The sequence below is a fragment of the Leucoraja erinacea genome, chromosome 4 (assembly GCF_028641065.1).
Source record: "Leucoraja erinacea ecotype New England chromosome 4, Leri_hhj_1, whole genome shotgun sequence".
NCBI classification, from domain to species: domain Eukaryota; kingdom Metazoa; phylum Chordata; class Chondrichthyes; order Rajiformes; family Rajidae; genus Leucoraja; species Leucoraja erinaceus.
Window position 1 is genome coordinate 52,368,790 of NC_073380.1, and position 21,104 is coordinate 52,389,893.

A 21,104-nucleotide genomic window follows, 5' to 3' on the forward strand; every position below is an offset into this window, starting at 1 on the left:
CAACCAAGAAGGCATATTTACCCATTACAGGAATAATACTTTAAACACACTCATAGACAATTGTTTCAACATGGTGTCACAATTTCCAGTGGCATCAGAGGTTGGGGAAGTTATGGAATGTGCAATAGATCAAAGGCAGGGTTGGAAGAAGTGACAGGTGAGTGAAGACTGCACATGACGCAGGGCCATTAGAAGCACTTGCGATGGACAATGGAGGGACCAGACTCATCATACTCCTGCTTACTGATCCACATCTGCTGGAAGGTGGAGAGAGAAGCCAGGATGGAACCTCCGGTCCACACTGAATACTTCCTCTCTGGTGGAGCAATGACCTTAATCTTCATGGTGCTTGGAGCCAAGGCTGTGATTTCCTTCTGCATCCATTCACCGATCCATGGGAACATGGTGGTTACACCAGACAGGACAGTGTTGGCGTACAGATCCTTCCTGATGTCCACATCACACTTCATGATGCTGTTATAACATCAGATTCCATCCCAATGAAGGAGGGTTGGAAGAGGGTTTCTGGACACCTGAAACACTCATTGCCGATGGTGATGACTTGACCATCATGGAGCTCGTAGCTTTTCTCCAAGGATGAGGAGGAGCTGGCCATCTGCATCTCAGATTCAAAATCTAGGGCCACATAGGAGAGCTTCTCCTTGATGTCACGGACAATCTCCCTCTCGGCCGTGGTTGTGAAGGAGTACCCACGCTCGGTCAGGATCTTCATCAGGTAGTCAGTGAGATCCCGGCCAGCCAGGTCCAGACGCAGGATGGCATGTGGCAAGGCGTAGCCTTCGTAGATGGGTACAGTGTGACTCACACCATCCCCAGAGTCCATCACAATGCCAGTGGTGCGGCCAGAGGCATATTTTTTTTTTTTAATTATTTTTTTTTCCTTCCTTTTTTTTCCTGTTGTCTTTTTCAGTTTTTATTTTTATTTTTAGTTTGTTTTGTTCTGTTTTGTTAAAAAATTGTATAAAATAATAAAAAATATTAAAAGAGAAGGTGTGATGCCAGATCTTCTCCATGTCATCCCAGTTGGTCACAATCCCGTGTTCAATTGGGTATTTCAGGGTCAGGATGCCCCTCTTGCTCTGGGCTTCATCCCCAGCGTAGCTGTCTTTCTGACCCATTCCCACCATCACACCCTGGAATTGAGAAATTGGACAAAAGATGAATTAGATTAGGTTAAAATGATCACTTAAAACTCTGGACGTTTGGAACAATAGAAATTCACTTATTACTGATGCAGCATCTCCTGGGGATATTTTCACACCAACCTTGCCAAGTCAACAACCACACCTTGCTGTCAACGGGCCATAGAATTAGAGGTGTACAACACAGAATCAGGCCTGCCAGGGAACCGTGTCCATGCCAAACATCTAGTCCACATCTATACAACCCAGTTCATCCCATCTATAGTCTTCTATGCACTGATTATTCTGTACTTCTCAGGATTCTAACATGTTCAGTCTCTTCCTCCTTTGGAGCTTCAGTGTATTCCCAACTCCAATTGCTCTCTAGCTGAAAGTTCCCCTCCAAACCATACTGCTGACCCAGAACAGAATTTTGAAGCAACATGTTGAAAAATTAGCGGCAACCAGAATGAAGCCGCCATGGAGAGTAGCGACAATTCCCGTGCTGTAGGTGCAGTGGTAGTGGGTTGCCAGGAGGTCGAAGGTTGTCGTAGGTTCTCGTAGGTTGTAGCCGGTGCTGACCGGTGAATTTTATTGGCACATTGGGAAAAAAAACGTAGTTTTCAGAACCAAGGCCTACCAGTAATGTTAATGTCTGCCGAGCTTCACAGCCGTGTATCTCTGGCTTCTTAAAAGTTGTCTCCACTCCTTCTCCCTCCCCTCTCCCCCACTCCATTAAAGGACTTATGTGACCCTTCCCGTACACTGTGCTTTCACTGTCTTAATTACAGCGCCAACCTTCCTGTTCATCGCGGTGTGTGTCTGTATCACATTGGCTTTGCACTATGAATTTCACTCAGACAGCGCTCCCCCTGCGTGCCCTGTCTAGATCCCTGTCTAGAGACAGCCATCAAGGCTGTGCTACCTGCCGATCACCAACCCCTCACACTCACCCCCTACGACGTGTACGTGGCACTGAGTAGGACTAATGCACGTAAGGCTGCAGGCCCTGACGGCATCCCCGGGCGCGTGCTCAGGGCCTGTGCTGCGCAGCTGACAGACGTCTGGACTGACATCTTCAACCTGTCACTTGCCCAAGCAGTTGTCCCCACTTGCCTTAAAACCACCTCTATTGTGCCAGTGCCAAAACACTCCACTGCGGCAAGCCTCAACGACTTCCGCCCAGTTGCACTTACCCCCATCATCACCAAGTGCTTCGAGAGGCTGGTCCTGGCACACCTCAAAAGCTGCCTACCCCCCACACTGGATCCCTATCAGTTTGCCTACCGCAAGAACAGGAGTACGGAGGATGCCATCTCAACGGCACTTCACTCCGCCCTCTCCCACCTCGACAACAGAGACACTTACATAAGAATGCTGTTCATCGATTACAGCTCAGCATTCAACACCATTATACCATCAAAACTGATCACCAAACTCGGTAACCTGGGCATCGACCCCTCCCTCTGCAACTGGATACTGGACTTTCTAACCAACAGACCCCAGTCTGTGAGGTTAGACAAGCACACCTCTTCAACCCTCACCCTGAACACCGGCATTCCACAGGGCTGTGTGCTGAGCCCCCTCCTCTACTCCCTCTTCACCTATGACTGCACACCTGTACATGGTACTAACACCATCATCAAGTATGCAGATGATACAACGGTGATTGGCCTCATCAGCAACAACGATGAGCTGGCCTACAGGGAGGAGGTCCAGCACTTAGCAGCATGGTGCGCTGACAACAACCTGGCCCTTAACTCCAAGAAGACCAAGGAGCTCATTGTAGACTTCAGGAAGTCCAGAGGCGGCACGCACACCCCCATCCACATTAACGGAACGGAGGTGGAACGTGTTTCTAGCTTCAGGTTCCTGGGAGTCAACATCTCCGATGACCTCTCTTGGACCCACAATACCTCTACTCTGATCAAGAAGGCTCATCAGCGTCTCTTCTTCCTGAGGAGACTGAAGAAGGTCCATCTGTCTCCTCAGACCGCTGCACTATCGAGAGCATCCTTACCAACTGCATCACAGTATGGTATGGCAACTGCTCTGTCTCCGACCGGAAGGCATTGCAGAGGGTGGTGAAAATTGCCCAATGCATCACCGGTTCCTCGCTCCCCTCCATTGAGTCTGTCTAAAGCAAGCGCTGTCTGCGGAGGGCGCTCAGCATCGCCAAGGACTGCTCTCACCCCAACCATGGACTGTTTACCCTCCTACCATCCGGGAGGCACTACAGGTCTCTCCGTTGCTGAACCAGCAGGTCGAGGAACAGCTTCTTTCCGGCGGCTGTCACTCTACTCAACAACGTACCTCGGTGACAGCCAATCCCCCCACCCCCCCCCCCCCCCGGACACTTATTATTATTTATTCAAATCGTTTGCTATGTCGCTCTTCCAGGGAGATGCTAAATGCATTTCGTTGTCTCTGTACTGTACACTGACAATGACAATTAAAATTGAATCTGAATCTGAATCTGAATCTGATCTCCTGCCTGCATAATGGGCTGGTGAAGGAAGCAATATGTGTGTGCGTGTATGTGTGTTCCACTCTGACAGTCGCCGTTCCAGCCGCTGTTTTTTCAGGCGACTGCGGCGACTTAACAGTCACCTGAAAAATCGCCTAAGTGGGACAGGCCCATTACTAGTGTTCTGTAAAACGGCAACATAATGTCCCACTTCTTGTATTCTATGTCCGGTCTATCAGAAGCTGCTACTTTCAATGCACCCTGCACTTGAACCTCAAGGTGTCTCTGTTCATCAACATTTCTAACATTTATTGGTATTTCCGGTTTATTGTTGCATGTACTGAGTGAGATACAGGGGAAAAATGTTTTGCATGCTATCCAGGGGAACCATGCGATACACAAGTACACCAAATAATGCATAAAGAGAAAGGAAACATGATGTCCGATATAGTATTACAGCTTCAGAGAAAGTGCAGATTTTAAAAGTGCAAGGGCTACAACAAGGTAGATTGAGAATCATTCAATGGTTTGTGTGAGTTCCATTCAATAGTCTGATAACAGTGGGGAGGAAGCTGTTCCTGAATCTGCAGATATACGGTATCAAGCTTTTGTAACTTCGGCCTGACGGGAGAGAGAAGAGAGAATGGCCCTTGATTATGTTGGCTGCTATGCTGAGGCAGTGTGAAGTGGGAAATGAGTCAATGGTGAGGAATGTGGTCTGTGTGATAGGCCAGGCTACATCGACAACTCTCTGCAATTTCCTTTATCTTGACCAGAGCTGTTGATGTCCCAAGCTGTGATGCACGCCGCTAGGATGCTTTTGGTTGCTTTTGGAAGGTTGAGGGAATACAGACAGATGGATATCATGGTTGGCATGAACAAGATGGACCAGAACCACCCATTTGTATGCTGTACACATTTATATGAGACATTGTGCATGGTGAATTGTCCTGCTTTTTATGAAAAATGTGCAGCCCCTCTGTGCAGCGGCCGACAGTTCACAGTTCATCTGTTTCCTCTACGTCTGCTCTCACCCCATCTCCTGGACAGAGGATGAACAGTTCCCCAGTCCTTTGCATCCACCCTCCAGTCCTCTCCATCCACCCTCCAGCCCACCACTACCTTTACAACACTCCCCTGTCCATTCCCCATCCTATGACATCTTTTCCTACAGCTTCAAGCGACACCTCCCACCATCCAGAGACCCAAACATTCTCGTAGAATCAAGGAACAAGAGATGCTGGTTTAACACAAAAGAACACAAAGTGTTGAAGTAACACAGCGGGTCAGACAGCATCTCTGCAGAACATGAATAGGTGACATTTCCCTTCTTCAGACTCAACATGGGTAGTGGACATTTCGGGTTGGGATTTAAACAGGGCCTGCCGATGACCTGAAACGTCACGTATCCATGTTGTCCAGAGATGCTGCCTGACCCGCTGAGTTACACAGCGCTTTGTGTCCTTTTACCTTTTTCCTGGATCAGGCAGCTTCTCTGGAGCACATGGATAGGTGACCTTTTAGGTCGGGGCTCTTCGTCAGACTTACGAGAAGTCCTGAATGACCACTTTGCACCAGTATTCAAAATGGAAATAGATTTTGTAGTTGGAGAATTCAAAAAGATATAGGCACTCTCCTTAAACAAAACAGTGATATTTGATGCCGTGGCGGGTTTAAAATTAGATAATCCCCAGGACTGGATGGAATTTATGCCAGGCTTTTGTGGAAGGCAAGGGAAGTAATTGCTGGGACTTTGGCTGGGACTTTTAAATCTTTGTTCGATACAAGTGAAGTATACGATGATTGGAGGACAGCAGATGTGGTCTACCCCTCACAAAATGAAAGCAGCAGGGAAAAGCCTGGTAACTGTAGTCCTTTGAGCCCAACAATCAGTGGCAGTGAGGATGCAGGAATGATTTCGAGGGAGAGGATTAATGATCACTTAGAAAGACACAGACGAATCAAAGACAGTTAGCAAGGCTTTGTCAAGGTCAAATCCTGTCTGACCAATCTGATTGAATTCTTTGAAAAGGTAGTTGTAAGAGCCATTTAAGCTTGTCAGTATATTATAGCCATGTCTAGATATTTCTAGTTTTGTCTTTTTTGGTATGTTTGTGGGTGGGATTAAATACATAGATGATTGTGTCTATATCTGAGGAAGCTAGCGTAACCACAGAGATTGGGAGTCATTTTAGACTCGAGGGATGTTTGAGACCACAATTTTTACCACTCTCCCTCTCACACAATACGGATGAAACAGTTAGTAAGAATGAAAAGTTACAATTTGTATTGGAATAAGAAATACTTGATATGAATCACTTCTTTGTTTGTACTACTTCAATAAAAGACCAATTAATCAAGAAACAACGACTGGAAGATTAGTTCTTACTATGGGCTAGTGTGTAAACTATGTCTCTTCTACATCCCCGAGTAGTAATGGCAATCAAATGTTGGACATTGGAAAGTTAAGAAATTGCCATTACAATAGTGTTTTGATGAGGTCAGGGCTCTAGATGCGATTCAGTACAGCAAGCAACAGGCTTTTCGGCCCAACATGTCTGTGACGAACATGTTGCCAAGGCAAACCCTTAGCTGCCTGCACATGATCCATATCCTTCTGACAGTCTATCCTAATTATGCCTCTCATAATTTTATTTACTTCCATCAGGTCTCCCCTCAATCTCAGAGAAAACGATCCAAGTCTGTCCTGCATGCCCAATCCCTCCTTGTAGCTAAGATCCTGTAATCCAGGCATAATTCTGGTAAACCTCCTCTGCTCTTTCCAAAGCCTCCACATGCTTTTACCTAAACATTCTCTCAAGGTGAAACAGTGAAACACTTCCTGCAGTCAGGCACAGTCCATTCAATGTTCACAATATGACCTCTAGACGTGAGAAGCCAAACTCAGTGACCATCCCCATTTCATTCACCAACTGGACTAGATAGTGTTGACAGTCAGAACCTTTTACCCAGCATGGAAATATCAAAGACTAGAGGGTATGGCTTTAAGGTGAAAGGGGCAGTGTGTAAAGATGTGCCAGACATGTTCCTTTTTAAAATGACACACAGGGTGGTAGGTGCCTGGAACATACTCTTTAATCCCTTTTAAGAGGCTTTTAGGTGGTCATTTGGATATGCGGGGAATGGAGGGACATGGATCACCTGCAGGTAGAGGAGATCAGTTTAACTTGGCATCATGTTCTGAACGGACATTGGGGGCCGATGCGCCCGTTTCTCTGTGTATGTTTCTATCTTCTAACTCGCTTTGATCAATTGCCCCTGCACTGGTACTATGCAAGCTGATGGAATAACACTTTTGTTCGGGCACGTGGCAGTGTGTGGAACTATAAGATCAGGTTCTCTGACTTGAGGTAATAGCTCACAATCTGTGTTAATGTAAGGATTTCTACCCAACATCATTGAGTTTCTTTTCTGTCCGGTGGGGCCCTTTAGGGATTTCCCACAGCCTCACCAGTACACAGATGCCAGCTTAGTCTGACCACATCTACACCACATTAGGTCACCTGGTCTTACCCTGGGATCTTCCCTTTCAAATCAGGTTGAGTTTATTGTCCAGTGCAAGTACAACGAGGTACAGGTACAGTATGATGAAAATGAATAAAATTAAATCCCTTTGTTCCACCCACCCACCTTCTCAGCACCTTGTTTTCTCTCTGATGAAGGGTCCTGGACCTGATACATGAACTATTTTGTTTCCCACAGAGGCTTCCCCACCTGCTGAGCATTATCAGATTGTATGTCAGGTATTTAGCATCTATAGTTTTTTGATTTGTAATGGTTACTAGACCAAGCGCAGACCCATTGGGACTGGTCCGCCAACACATCCGTTCCCTACCCGCAGCCCCCACGGGAGGCGTGGTTCTCCAACTCAAGCCATTCCCGAACATAAGATTCCGGCACTCCCTTGCCTCCCTGAGCAGTGGGCTTTTTAAAAAATTGCAATTGCACTTCCCCTGCGTGTTGCAATAGCAATTCGCCCTCCCCCTCCTGTGAAGTGAAAAGTTCAGTGTTCCTGTGTCATCGGTTAGCCGACCCCTTGTGACGTCATCAGTTGAAGCTGGTCGTTTTAAATTCAAAGGCTTTTGATTTTTTTTTAATTTAATCAGTAATAAGTCGTGAAATAAAGCATAAGATGTTCAGTGAAAGTGATCTCTGCCTAGAGGGGGAAATGGGAATCAGAATATGTAAAAATCTTGTTAGTTGGCATTTTTAAAACCTTTAATTGCGAATAATGTCAAATATAGGATGAAATCTTCAGTGAAGCTGATCACTGCTAGCCGAGGCATTGTGACGTCATCAGTGAAAGCTGGTCGTTTTAAATTTAAAGTCTTTTGATATTTTTATACTTCTTACTTTTAATCAGTAATAAGTCGAGAAATAAAGCATAAAACGTTCAGATAAGGTGGTCTCAGGTTAGACGGGAAAAATGTCAATTGGAATATGTCAAAATGCAATCTTTACCGCGTAGTGTTTTTGCAAAGATGTAAAGACAACCACATATACACACACATATACACACGAACAAGATCAGTTTTAATAAGTACTAGACCAAGTGCAGACCTGTCGGGTCTGTTCCTCCAACGCACCCATTCCCTACCCGTAGCCACCAATTGCTCTTGCCCTGCATGTTGCAATAGCAATTTGCCCTACCCCTCCTGTGAGGTGAAAAGTTCAGAGTGTTCCTGTGTCGCAACATTGGATCGAAGTGTGTTGGAAGCTGGCAGGAATGATTTTAACAATAAAAATATTGTGAAAGTTGCATTTTGTAAACCTTTAATTGTGAATAATGTGAAATACAGGATGAAGTCTTCAGTTAAGCTGATCACCGCAAGCCGAGCTATTGTGACGTCATCAGTTGAAGCTGGACGTTTTAAATTTAAAGTATTTTTATATTTTTTAAAACTTTAATCAGTAATATGTCGAGAAATAAAGCATAAAATCTTCAGTGAAGATGCTCTCTGCCTGTGGGGAAAAATGTGAAACGGAATATGTAAAAATCTTGTGAATGTTGGCATTTTTAAAGCTTTAATCGCGAATAATATCAAAGATAGGATGAAATCTTCAGTGAAGCTGATCACTGCTAGCCGAGCCATTGTGACATCATCGGTGAAAGCTGGTTATTTTAAATTCAAAGTCTTTTGATGTTTTTAAACTTCTTACTTACTTTTAATCAATATTAAGTTGAGAAATAAAGCATAAAATGTTCAGTGAACATTAACCTATTACCAAGCCAGTTTTGAATCAAATTTACCTTGGATCCCAAGGGCAACAAGCTCTTGGACCCATTTCTCATGTGGGATAGGCCTTGAAGTCCATATAGGCTATATCAATCACCTTACACTGAATGTACCTTATTACCCTTTTGAGCTTTTTCTAACAAAGTCATGTTGACTATCCCTGGTAATCCCCTGCCTTTGCAAGCACAGATTTTTCATTCATTTTGCTCAATAACTTCACCACTGATGTTAGATGTATTATTCTGTAAAGGTGGCACAGTGGCGCAGCAGTAGAGCTGTTGCCTTACAGTGCTGGAGACCAGATTCGATTCTTACTACAGGTGCTATCTGTAGTCTGGACGTTCTCCCGGTAGAGTTAAACTGGGTGCTCTAGTTTCCTCCCACATTCCAAAGACATACAGGTTTGCAGGTTAATTGGCTTCTTTAACATTGTAAAATTGTCCCTAGTGTGTAGTGTGTGAGTGTACAGGGATCGTTAATCGGCACAAACTCGGTGGACCGAAGGACCTGTTTCCATGCTGCATCTATAAAGTATAATTTGGTTTGGGTGAAAAAAAGTAAGACCTTTGGTTTCATCTGTTACTTGATTTTTTTTTTTAATGTTAACGTCCCAGCAATCTCCTGCTTGCCTCTCATACTATCCTGGGATACACCTCATCAGGCCCTGGGGATTTATCCAATGTGTTCGCAGTAGGACTGGACCCAATGGGAGTAAAGATATACCTGTAATCAGCCTAAAGATTAGGGCAACAGGATCAATACAGAATGTTTCTAATGGTACAAAGATGTCAACTGCTTATCATCAAGAGCCAAGCAGAACCCTTTGCTTGGTCTGGAGAGGGCGTAATACCTGGTATGTCAAGTCACATAGAAGGGTTGTTCTGTCTGCCTATTCAGAAGATGCCTATACAACTCAGAGTTCCATTGAACACATACCTGTCCAGGTTAGAGCCAGTGAGATCAAGCACAGAAACAGGAGACAAGGAACAGCAGATCATGGTTTAAAAAAAAGACTAAATGTGCTGGAGTAATTCAGCGGGTCAGGAAGCATCTCTGGAGAAAATGGATAGGTGATGTTTTGGGTCTGAAGAAGCATTTCGACCCGAAACGTCACCCATTCCTTCTCTCCAGAGATGCTACCTGTCCTGCTGAGTTACTCCAGCTTTTTGTTTCTATCTAATGTTACTCACCTGGAAATATACAAAAATTATTCAATGAGCGAGTGGGGGGTTATAATTTAAGAAGAATATTTAACTTTTTGTATTTCGGTCTGTGGAGTAGGATTGTGGAACAGTTTGAATGTGGAGTTAAAGCAATGTCCAAATATGAACCAGTTCAAAATGACATACAAAAAACTTTTTTTCACAAGGTACAGGGATGAAGGGGATGGTTGACAAACAGGGGTTAATGTTTATTTATTATTTTATTTATTATTTATTTATGTTTTTTGGTTACTTCATACATATTACTTGTATGTGTATATCAGTTGTATGTATATATATGTCTGTATGCATCTCTAAAAATTGTCTAGGGTATTATTATTATTAATTAATTAATTATTAAATATGGAAGAAGGGTTTAGGGAGAAGGGGTGAGATTAAATAAGTTATTCTTCTTCTCACTCCTTTTCGAGCTTGTAAAGAAAAAGTGTTGGACATTTAAATTTTGCTTTATGCTTTTCATTGCTTTGCAAATATTGCCTGGAATGTCCAATTGTTTGACTACTTCGATTTTGTTGTTGTTATTTATTCCTATTTATGTCTTTACTTGTTCGGAACAAATAAACAAATAAATAAATAAATAAATTTATTGGCTAATCCCCCTTTCACACACAGGGAAATAAACCTTTTGTATTTATTTTATGTGAGTGAGTACAACGAAATTCAGTTTTGCGTCAGTCCGTAGTAGTTGTGCATAAAGAAATAAAAAAATAGAAAGAGAGAAGATACAGAATAATCAAAAAATACAGAATAATTAAACAATGGGGACGGAGGGACCAGAGAAATCTATCGGCGGGACTCCGAGTTCAGCAATGTGATTGTATTGTTGTAGAAGCTGTTCCTCATCCTACTAGTACGTGACCTGAGGCTCCTGTACCGCCTCCCTGATGGGAGGAGGGCAAACAGTCCATGGTTGGGGGGTGAGGGGTCTTTGATGATCTTCCCAGCCCGTCTCAGACACCGTTTTCGGTGGAGGGCATCCATGGCAGGGAGCGGGGCACCGATGATGTGCTGCGCGGTTTTCACCATCCGTTGTAGTGCCTTCCTGTCCGCAGCAGTGCAGCTGCTGTACCATACCGTGAAGCAGGTGGTCAGGATACTCTCTATGGTACAGCGGTAAAAGTTGGTCAGGATCCGGGGGGACAGGTGGGCTTTCTTGAGCCTCCTCAGGAAGTAAAGGCACTGCTGTGCCTTTTTGATTAGCTTGGAGGTGTTGAGGGACCAGGACAAGTCCTCCGAGATATGTACTCCGAGGAATTTATAGCTGGAGACGCGCTCCACCTCAGTCCCGTTTATATGGATGGGGGTATGACTGCCTCCTCTGATCTGCCTGAAGTCAACAATAATCTCCTTCGTCTTCTTGGAGTTGGGGACGAGGTTATTGTTGGCACACCAGGTTGTCAGGTGCTGGATCTCCTCCCTGTAGGCTGACTCATCGTTGTCGCTGATCAGTCCTACTACCGTAGTATCGTCAGCAAACTTAATAATGGCGTTGGATCTGTACTTTGGGATGCAGTCGTGGGTGAAGAGGGAGTAGAGGAGCGGGCTGAGCACACAGCTCTGTGGCACTCCGGTGTTCAGTGTTATAGTGGAGGAGGTGAGATTATTGACCCTAACAGACTGTGGTCTGTTAGTGAGGAAGTCCAGTGTCCAGTTGCAGAGGGAGGTGGAGATGCCAAGTCCACTGAGTTTGGTGATCAAGCTGGCGGGGATGACGGTGTTAAAGGCAGAGCTGAAGACAATGAACAGCAGCCTGTTGTAGGAGTTGTTGTAGTCCACGTGGGTCAGGGCAGAGTGTAGGGCCCTATGGCGTCCTCTGTGTAGTGACATATGGCGTCCTCTGTAGACCTGTTGGTCCGGTAGGCAACCTGATGGGGGTCCAGTGTGGGGGGGAGGCAGGCTTTGAGGTGAGCCAAGATCAGCCGCTCAAAGCACTTAGCAATGACAGGGGTGAGTGCCACTGGGCGGAAATTATTGAGACTCCCTGTAGCTGACTGTTTGGGCACTGGCACGATGGTTGATGTCTTGAGGCAAGTTGGGACAACACCCTGGGCCAGTGAGAGATTGAAAATGTCGGCGAAGACTGGGGATAGTTGTCCAGCACATGCCCTAAGCACCTGACCAGGGATGCCATCGGGGCCGGCAGCTTTGCACTCATTCACCTTGCTCAGTGCATCTTGTACAGCAGAGGTGGAGGCTGAGAGGGTGTTCATTCGGGGGTGGAGCAACTTTAATGGCTGGGGTTTTGTTGTTCCGGTCAAAGCGAGCATAGAAGTGGTTTAGCTCGTCGGGGAGGGTGGCGTTGTCTGGGGGAGGGGTGTTAACTTTCTGGTAATCGGCAAGGGATTTGATTCCTTGCCACATGCGCCTGGGGTCAGAGTTGTTATGGAAATGCTCCTCAATCCGCCGTTTATGATTGAGTTTAGCAATCCTAATTCCCATTTTCAGATTGGTCCTGGATGAGCTGTATCCCTCGGCGTCGCCAGATCTGAAAGCGGCATCGCGAGCCTTCAGTAGGAGTCTGACCTCCCTGCTCATCCACGGCTTCTGGTTAGGGAAGGTCTTTATCTCCTTGTGGGTAGTGACATTATCGGTACAGAATTTTATATAGTCGGAGCAACACTAGCAAGTTTGCGGATGACACAAAGCTGGGTGGCAGTGTGAACTGTGAAGAGGATGTTAGAAGGTTGCAGAGTGACCTGGACAGGTTGAGTGAGTGGGCAGATGCGTGGCAGATGCAGTATACTATAGATAAATGTGAGGTTATCCACTTTGGCGGCAAAAACAAGGAGGCAGATTATTATCTCAATGGGGTTAGGTTAGGTAAGGGGGAGGTACAGCGAGACCTGGGTGTCCTTGTACACTGAAAGTTGGCGTGCAGGTACAGCAGGCAGTGAGGAAAGCTAATAGAATGTTGGCCTTCATAACAAGAGGATTTCAGTATAGGTTCTTCTGCAGTTGTATAGGGCTCTGGTCAGACCACATCTGGAATATTGCGTACAGTTTTGGTCTCCTAATTTGAGGAAGGACATCCTTGTAATTGAGGCAGTGCAGCGTATGTTCACGAGATTGATCCCTGGGATGGCCGGACTGTCATATGAGGAAAGATTGAAAAGACTAGGCTTGTATTCACCGTAGTTTAGAAGGATGAGGGGGATTCTTATAGAAACATATAAAATTATAAAAGGACTGAACAAGCTAGAAGCGAGTCCAGAACCAGGGGCCACAGTCTTAGAATAAAGGGGAGGCCATTTAAGACTGAGGTGAGAAAAAACTTTTTCACCCAGAGAGTTGTGAATTTGTGGAATTCCCTGCCACAGAGGGCAGTGGAGGCCAAATCACTGGATGGATTTAAGAGAGTTAGATAGAGCTCTAGGGGCTGATGGGAGAAGGGATATGGGGAGAAGGCAGGCACGGGTTGATTGGGGACGATCAGCCATGATCGCAATGAATGGCGGTGCTGGCTCGAAGGGCCAAATGGCCTCCTCCTGCACCTATTTTCTATGTTTCTATTTCTATTTAGTGGGATATGGGCCAAACGTGGGCAAATTGAACTAGTGTGGAAGGGGCATGTGCAGGAAGGAACTGCAGATGCTGGTTTAAACCAAAGATAGATACAAATTCCTATAGTAACTCAGCAGAACAGGCAGCATCTTTGTAGAGAAGGAATGGGATATCTTGATTGGGGATGATTTAGCCCAAATGGTCTGTTTCTGTGCTATATGACTCTATGAGTGGCACATAAGAGGAATTGAGTTCACCAAAGATCAGACAACATGATCATATTGAATGATAGGACAATTTGTGGCCCAGTCACCACTCCTATTTCTTTGTTTTGAAACAAAGAACTGCAGATTTTGGTTATCACACCAAAGGACACAAAGTGCTGGGGTAACTCAGCAGGTCAGGCAGCATCTCTGGATAACGTGGATAGGTGAGCCCAAAGAAGAATACCGGCCGCCTGAAATGTTACCTGTTCTTTTTCTCCAGAGATGCTACCCGATCCGTTGAGTTGCTCCAGCATTCTGTATTTATCTTATGGATAGATGACATTTCGAATTGAGTCCAAAGTCCGAAATGTCACACACGGGGTCAGATGCAGATGGGGAGCAGGGCTGGCGAGTGTTTGCCGGGCGGGCAAGTCGCTCACTGCAGCTCCGGCCATGGAGCAGCCTCAGTGCAAGAGTCCCGGGCTGTCGGAGGCGTTGGAAGCGTTGCGCCGCTGCCGTGAGTCTCTGTGACAAATTCGCCGAGGTGACCGGCATGGATCAGGCTGCAGCTCGGTGCATCCTGGAGGACAACCAGTGGCTGCTGGAAGTAAGTACCAAGCACTGGGTAGAAACGGTGGACGATAGTGGACTTCAATGGGAGTGGTTAGATGAAGCATCCTGCTTGTCTGCTAGATTTTCACTTACTGTAACTGAAAGAAAATGTTCCCGATGTTGGGGAAGTTCAGAACCGGGGTCACAGTTTAAGAATAAAGGGTAGGCCAGTTAGGATTGAGATGAGGATAAACCTTCTTCACGCAGAGTTATGAACCTGTGGAATTCTCTGCCACAGAAGGCAGTACAGGCCAATCCACTGGATGTATTCAAGAGAGAGTTACATTTACTTCTTGGGGCTAATGAAATCAAGGGATATGGGGAAAAAACCAGGAAAGAGGTACTGATTTTAAATGAACAGCCATGATCATATTGAAGGAAATGCTGGCTCAAATGGCCGAATGGCCTATTCCTGCACCTATTTTCTATGTTTCTATGCTTGAGTATGTGGCAATAAAATGCAATCACTTGCTTTGAAACATTCATGCATGGTGGAGGTGTAATGTTTTCATATAGTGATACAGTGTGTAAACAGGCCCTTCAGCGAAATTGCTCAAACCCGCCAACATGTTCCAGCTACGCTACCTGCTTTTGGTCGATACCTCCAAACCTGTCCTATCCATGTATCAGTCTAACTGTTTCGTAAATGGCGGGATAATCCCTGCCTCAATTACCTCCTCTGGCAGCTTGTTCCATACAGCCACCACCCTTTGTGTGGAAAAAGTTACCCCTTAAAAAGTTAGCTCTTAAAAATACTTCATACAAAAAACATTGAAATTATACTTCTACAATGCATTAAAACATGATTTTAATACATCAAATTTCAAAAAGTCCCTACCCTGGGAAGGGGGACACCCCCCTTCCACACCCTCTCCCCACTCCCTCACTGGGTACCCCCAAGGCCAGTGATCAGTGATCCGCCGCCCACCACTTTCAAAAACGCTCCGTGGCCCCTGGTTCAGATGGAGAACACTGGGAAGGTAGCACTATTGTCATTTGCCACTCAACTATTGTTTGTTTACCTCACTGACAATTTCTAACCCCCCCCCCCCCCTCAATTCCTTTGACAGGTTGAATAGAAATGTCCCCAATCTCATTGTTTTATTAATTCAACACGTAGATGAACATCCTCAAGGAGTGTAATCAGATGGAAACTGATTCAGATGCGATGTTTAAGAGCTTGTTCAAAGAAGGGGCATATTTTAAAGGACTGACAGATATACCTGCAGGGAAATGTGTGAGGAGGTTATTATTTGTCTTTAGTTTTAGCTTGAACCAGGATATCTGAAGATTCTAAGTTTAATACAGTACTTGTGCTGATACTGACTCTAACCAACCACGTAATGAACATCATCCATTCCGGAGGTTTTATTTTTCTGATGCCATTTAAACTTCACTTGGATTTGAATCACTTCAATGTAAAAGTAATTGGGAAAGGGGAGCATTGGACAAAAATTTGCCCTTGGTACATATTAACTTTAATATAATGATGTATGCATGTTGATAGGGGCAATCAAAACAAAGATCTTTTTATCATTGTTGTGTTATGAATACCACAGAGAAAATTATATACTCAAGATCACATTAAATAGAATATTATTGCTTAAACATATAGTTATTGGACTTTGCATTTCGGAAAAGCCCCAGTTGAGAGGAAGACAGCAAAATACTGAAAATATTGGGGGTGAAATGACTTCAGGACAGTTTGTTAGGAAAATGAAAGAAATGGTATCAGAATATTAATACAGCTGAGTGAGTATAATTTTATGGATGACAAATTGTGTTCAACCAATTGATGACTTCTTTGACAAAGTAACTAGCATGTTAGATAACAAGGAAGCCAATGGGTGTAGCAAATTTTGTTATACATGAAGTGTCCCATAAAGGATTACCGCATTAGATAAGCACCTGTGGACTTGAACGTAATAGGTTAAGTCCAGGGGGTCAGATATGGGGCTTTATGTGTGGGACAGATATATTGTCAGTGCAGAGCAAGGACAAGTGTGCATCCAGAGTCCAGCCTGGAATAGCACGAAGTGTGCAGCCAAAGCTGGACAATGGGAGTGTTCAGCACTGGGAACCTAAGCAGGTAAGCAGCTATGATCAGGGTAGAATAGGGGACCAGGTGTAAGGCTGGACTCAGGGTCAGGAATGAGAGAAGGTATGCAACTGGAGTCAGGGTCAGGAGTGGTACCAGGTGTGCAGTGAGGCCCAGGTTGGTCAACATGGGCCAAGTGTTTGATTATAATCTGATATCCAGACATGAATATACTAGGATCATTCGTGTGCTGCAGGTGTTGATCAGAGCCTGGGCTCTACCGCGGAATGCAATTTAGTCTAACCTTATTCACAGCTAATCCAATTTAAAGCATATATATTGCATTCAAGTGTAAGTTAAAAGACTCGCTACAGTATGCACCATATTGCACAATTTCAAGTTGAAAAATGCAAAATGCAATGAACACCCCCCTCCCTCCCTGGCGACGTGAGGCAGTGGTTCTACCGCTGCCAGGTACAGGCACAATGAGAATGTTGCTTGCAGCAGCATCACAAGCACATAGACTTAGACAAACATAAATAAACATCAATTATACACAATGTGTACGAAGGAACTGGGAGATGTTGGTTTACACCGTAGACACAAAAACTGGAGTAACTCAACGGGCCAGACAGCAATTCTGGAGCAAATAGATAGATGGCGTTTCTGGTCGAGACTCTTATTATACAAATGTAGAAACAATTGCAGATGCTAGTTTACAACAAAACAAACTGCTGGAGTAACTCAGCATCAGTGGAGAACACGGATAGGCAACGTTTCGGGTGTGGACCCCTCTTCAAACGTGTTGTTTGCCTCCATGAGAGGCCATTCGGCCCCTCCCGCCCCTTTAATCGGCGGGTCACGTGGAGCAGGCGGGCGGTGCCGCGATGCTGCGAGTTGCGGGAATCCGCGGCCTGGGCCCCGGCCGATGGATCAGCGCCGCCCTCCGCCGTCCCGGCCCCGACCCCGGCCCCGGGCACAGCCGCCCCCCGCCACCCAGCCCCGCCTGGCGCGGTGCACTGACCCGGCCCACCGTCCGTCCGAGGAGCGGAGCCGCTGAGGCCCAGAGAGCGGCCGCTGCCGGTGAGAGGAGGGGCCTGGAATATCCCGTCCCTCATTACACGCCCCCAGGCTGACAGACTGCCCCTCACACCCTCCCCGTCTACAGACCATGCCCTCCCCTCCCCTAGACCCTCCCCTAGACCCCTCCCCTCCCCCTAGACCCCTCCCCTCCCCTAGACCCCTCCCCGTCTACAGACCCTCCCCTCCCCTAGACCCCTCCCCGTCTACAGACCCTCCCCTCCCCTCACACCCCCCCCCCCCCCCCCCGTCTACAGACCATGCACTCCCCTCCCCTAGACCCCTCCCCGTCTACAGACCCCTCCCCTAGAACCCCTCCCCCGTCCTCCCCTCCCCTCCCCTAGACCCCTCCCCCGTCTACAGACCCTCCCCCTCCCCTAGACCCCTCCCTGTCTACAGACCCTCCCCTCCCCTAGACCCCCTCCCCGTCTACAGACCCTCCCCTCCCCTAGACCCCCTCCCCGTCTACAGACCCTCCCCTCCCCTAGACCCCTCCCCGTCTACAGACCCTCCCCTCCCCTCACACCCCTCCCCGTCTACAGACCCTCCCCTCCCTTAGACCCCTCCCCGTCTACAGACCCTCCCCTCCCCTAGACCCCTCCCCGTCTACAGACCCTGCACTCCCCCCCCCTCCCCTCCCCTCCCCTCCCCGTCTACAGACCCTCCCCTCCCTTAGACCCCTCCCCGTCTACAGACCCTCCCCTAGACCCCTCCCCGTCTACAGACCCTCCCCTAGACCCCTCCCCGTCTACAGACCCTCCCCCTCCCCTAGACCACTCCCCGTATACAGACCATGCCCTCCTCTAGACCCCGCCCCGTCTACAGACCCTCCGCTCCCCTAGACCCCTCCCCCGTCTATAGACCCCCCCCCGTCTACAGACCCTCCACTCCCCTCCCCTAGACCCCTCCCCGTCTACAGAGACCCTCCCCTCCCCTAGACCCTTCCCCGTCTACAGACCCTCCCCTCCCCTCCCCTAGACCCGTCCCCGTCTACAGACCCTCCCCTCCCCTAGACCCCTCCCCGTCTATAGACCCCCTCCCCGTCTACAGACCCTCCACTCCCCTCCCCTAGACCCCATCCCCGTCTACAGACCCTCCCCGCCCCTCCCCTAGACCCCCTCCCCGTCTACAGACCATGCCCTCCCCTCCCCTAGACCCCTCCCCGTCTACAGACCATGTACTCCCCTCCACTCGACCCCTCCCCGTCTACAGACCCTCCCCGTCTACAGACCCTCCCCTCCCCTAGACCCCTCCCCGTCTACAGACCCTCCCCGTCTACAGACCCTCCCCGTCTACAGACCCTCCCCTCCCCTAGACCCCTCCCCGTCTACAGACCCTCCCCGTCTACAGACCCTCCCCGTCTACAGACCCTCCCCTCCCCTAGACCCCTCCCCGTCTACAGACCCTCCCCGTCTACAGACCCTCCCCGTCTACAGACCCTCCCCTCCCCTAGACCACTCCCCGTCTACAGACCCTCCTCGTCTACAGACCATGCCCTCCTCTAGATCCCGCCTCGTCTACAGACCATGCCCTCCCCTCCCCTAGACCACTCCCTGTCTACAGACCATGCCCTCCCCTCCCCTAGACCCCATCCCCGTCTACAGACCATACCCTCGCTGTACCTCGGTACACGTGACAATAAACTAATCTAAATTACTATGAATGCACAGAGTTGTTTTTACCCAGAGCAGGCGAATCAAGAACCAGAGGGGAAAGGTTTAAGATGTGAGGGGAAATATTTTTTAGGAACCCGAGGGGCAACATTTTCCACACAGGTGGGTGTGTTGAACAAGTTGCCAGTGGAGTTAGTTGAGGCAGATACTATAGCAACATTTAAAATGCATTTAGATGGGTATATGGCTAAGAAAAGTTTAGGATATGGGACAAATATGGACAAATGAAACTGGTATTGATGGGACATCTTGGTCAGCATGGACAATGGGCAGAAGGACCTGTATCTGTGCTGTGTGACTGTGCACCTCCCATTCCCCCATTTGCCCCATCTATTGTTTCCTGGTGTGTTGCCCCTTCCCCACTGATGGTCAGCTTTCTGCCCCCCTCTCCAGCTCTGCTTGCTGCCCTTGGCATCTTTCAGCGCGGTGAGAAACCGACGGAGGCCGAGGACCAGATCATCCTCCTCATCAAGCACGCCAAGGTCTGGCTCAGTGAACGCGGGCACAATCACCCCTCCCCACCCGTACCCCCACACAACCCATCCATCCCCCCCCCCTCACCCTTCCACCAGCGTGGCACTGTGGGAGGGGCGTTATTGAGGAAGTGTGCACTGTGGGAGGGGCAGTACTGAAGGGGCGCCGCACTGTGGGAGGGGCGTTATTGAAGTGTGCACTGTGGGAGGGGCGGTGAGGGAGCGCCGCACTGTGGGACATTCCCAGTGGAAATGGTAACTCTTGGATCGATTGAGTTCAAGCCGGGAGCCCATTGATCCTGGCGGGAGTGTGGTGGGTTTCCTGGAGGTATTTGCTGCACTCTTAACTCCTTACCTTACACGTTGGCACAGCGGTTGAATTGCTGCCTTACAGCGCCATAGACCGGGTTTGATCCTGATTCCGGGTGCTTGTCTGTATGGAGTTTGTATGTTTACCCTGTGACCTATGTGGGTTTTCACACACACTCCAAATACGTACAGGTTTGTAGGTTAATTGGCTTGGTCTACAGTACCGTCCATAATGTTTGGGACAAAGACCCATCATTTATTTATTTGACCCTGTACTCCACAATTTGAGATTTGTAATAGAAAAAAATCTCATGTGGTTAAAGCGCACATTGTCAGATTTTAATAAAGGCCATTTTAATACATTTTGGCTTCACCATGTAGAAATTACAGCAGTGTTTATACATAGTTCTCCCATTTCAGGGCACCATAATGTTTGGGACACAGCATTGTCATGTAAATGAAAGTAGTCATATTTAGTATTTTGTTCCATATCCTTTGCATGCAATGACTGCTTGAAGTCTGCGATTCATGGACATCACCAGTTGCTGGGTGTCTTCTCTGGTGATGCTCTTCCAGGCCTTAATTGCAGCCATCTTTATCTTATGCTTGTTTTGGGGGCTAGTTCCCTTCAGTTTTCTCTTCAGCATATAAAAGGCATGCTCAATTAGGTTCAGATTGGGTGATTGACTTGGCCACTACAGAATTGACCATTTTTTAGCTTTGAAAAACTCCTTTGTTGCTTTAGCAGTTTGTTTGGGATCATTGTCTTGCTGTAGAATGAACCGCCGGCCAATGGGTTTTAAGGCATTTGTTTGAACTTGAGCAGATATAATGTGTCTATACACTTCAGAATTAATTATGCAACTACCATCAGCAGTTGTATCATCAATGAAGATGTGAGCTAGTACGTTCAACAGCCATACATGCCCAGGCCATAACACCCTCACCACCGTGTTTCACAGATGAGGTGGTATGCTTTGGATCTTTGGCAGTTCCTTCTCTCCTCCATACGTTGCTCTTGCCATCACTCTGATATGTTAATCTTTGTCTCGTCTGTCCAAAAGACCTTTTTTCCAGAACTGTGGTTGCTCTTTTAAGTACTTCTTGGCAAACTGTAATCCA

At 47.2% G+C, this 21,104-nt stretch overlaps 2 protein-coding genes across 2 annotated transcripts in view; one reads left to right on the plus strand and one right to left on the minus strand.

Moving 5' to 3' along the window:
• On the minus strand, positions 1-17,583 carry LOC129696404 (actin, cytoskeletal 3-like). Its single transcript, XM_055634264.1, is given in 4 exon segments — positions 1-487; positions 490-898; positions 900-1,154; positions 17,472-17,583. Coding segments are annotated over 3 exon segments (957 nt in total). The 5' UTR covers positions 1,149-1,154; positions 17,472-17,583; the 3' UTR covers positions 1-188.
• Positions 17,315-21,104, plus strand: part of ttc19 (tetratricopeptide repeat domain 19) — a 17,253-nt gene continuing 13,463 nt past the window's right edge. Inside the window, exons 1-2 of the mRNA XM_055634263.1 lie at positions 17,315-17,530; positions 19,594-19,682. Of these exons, the coding sequence (XP_055490238.1) occupies positions 17,335-17,530; positions 19,594-19,682 (285 nt within the window). The 5' untranslated portion in view covers positions 17,315-17,334. The remainder of the gene's footprint in view (positions 17,531-19,593; positions 19,683-21,104) is intronic.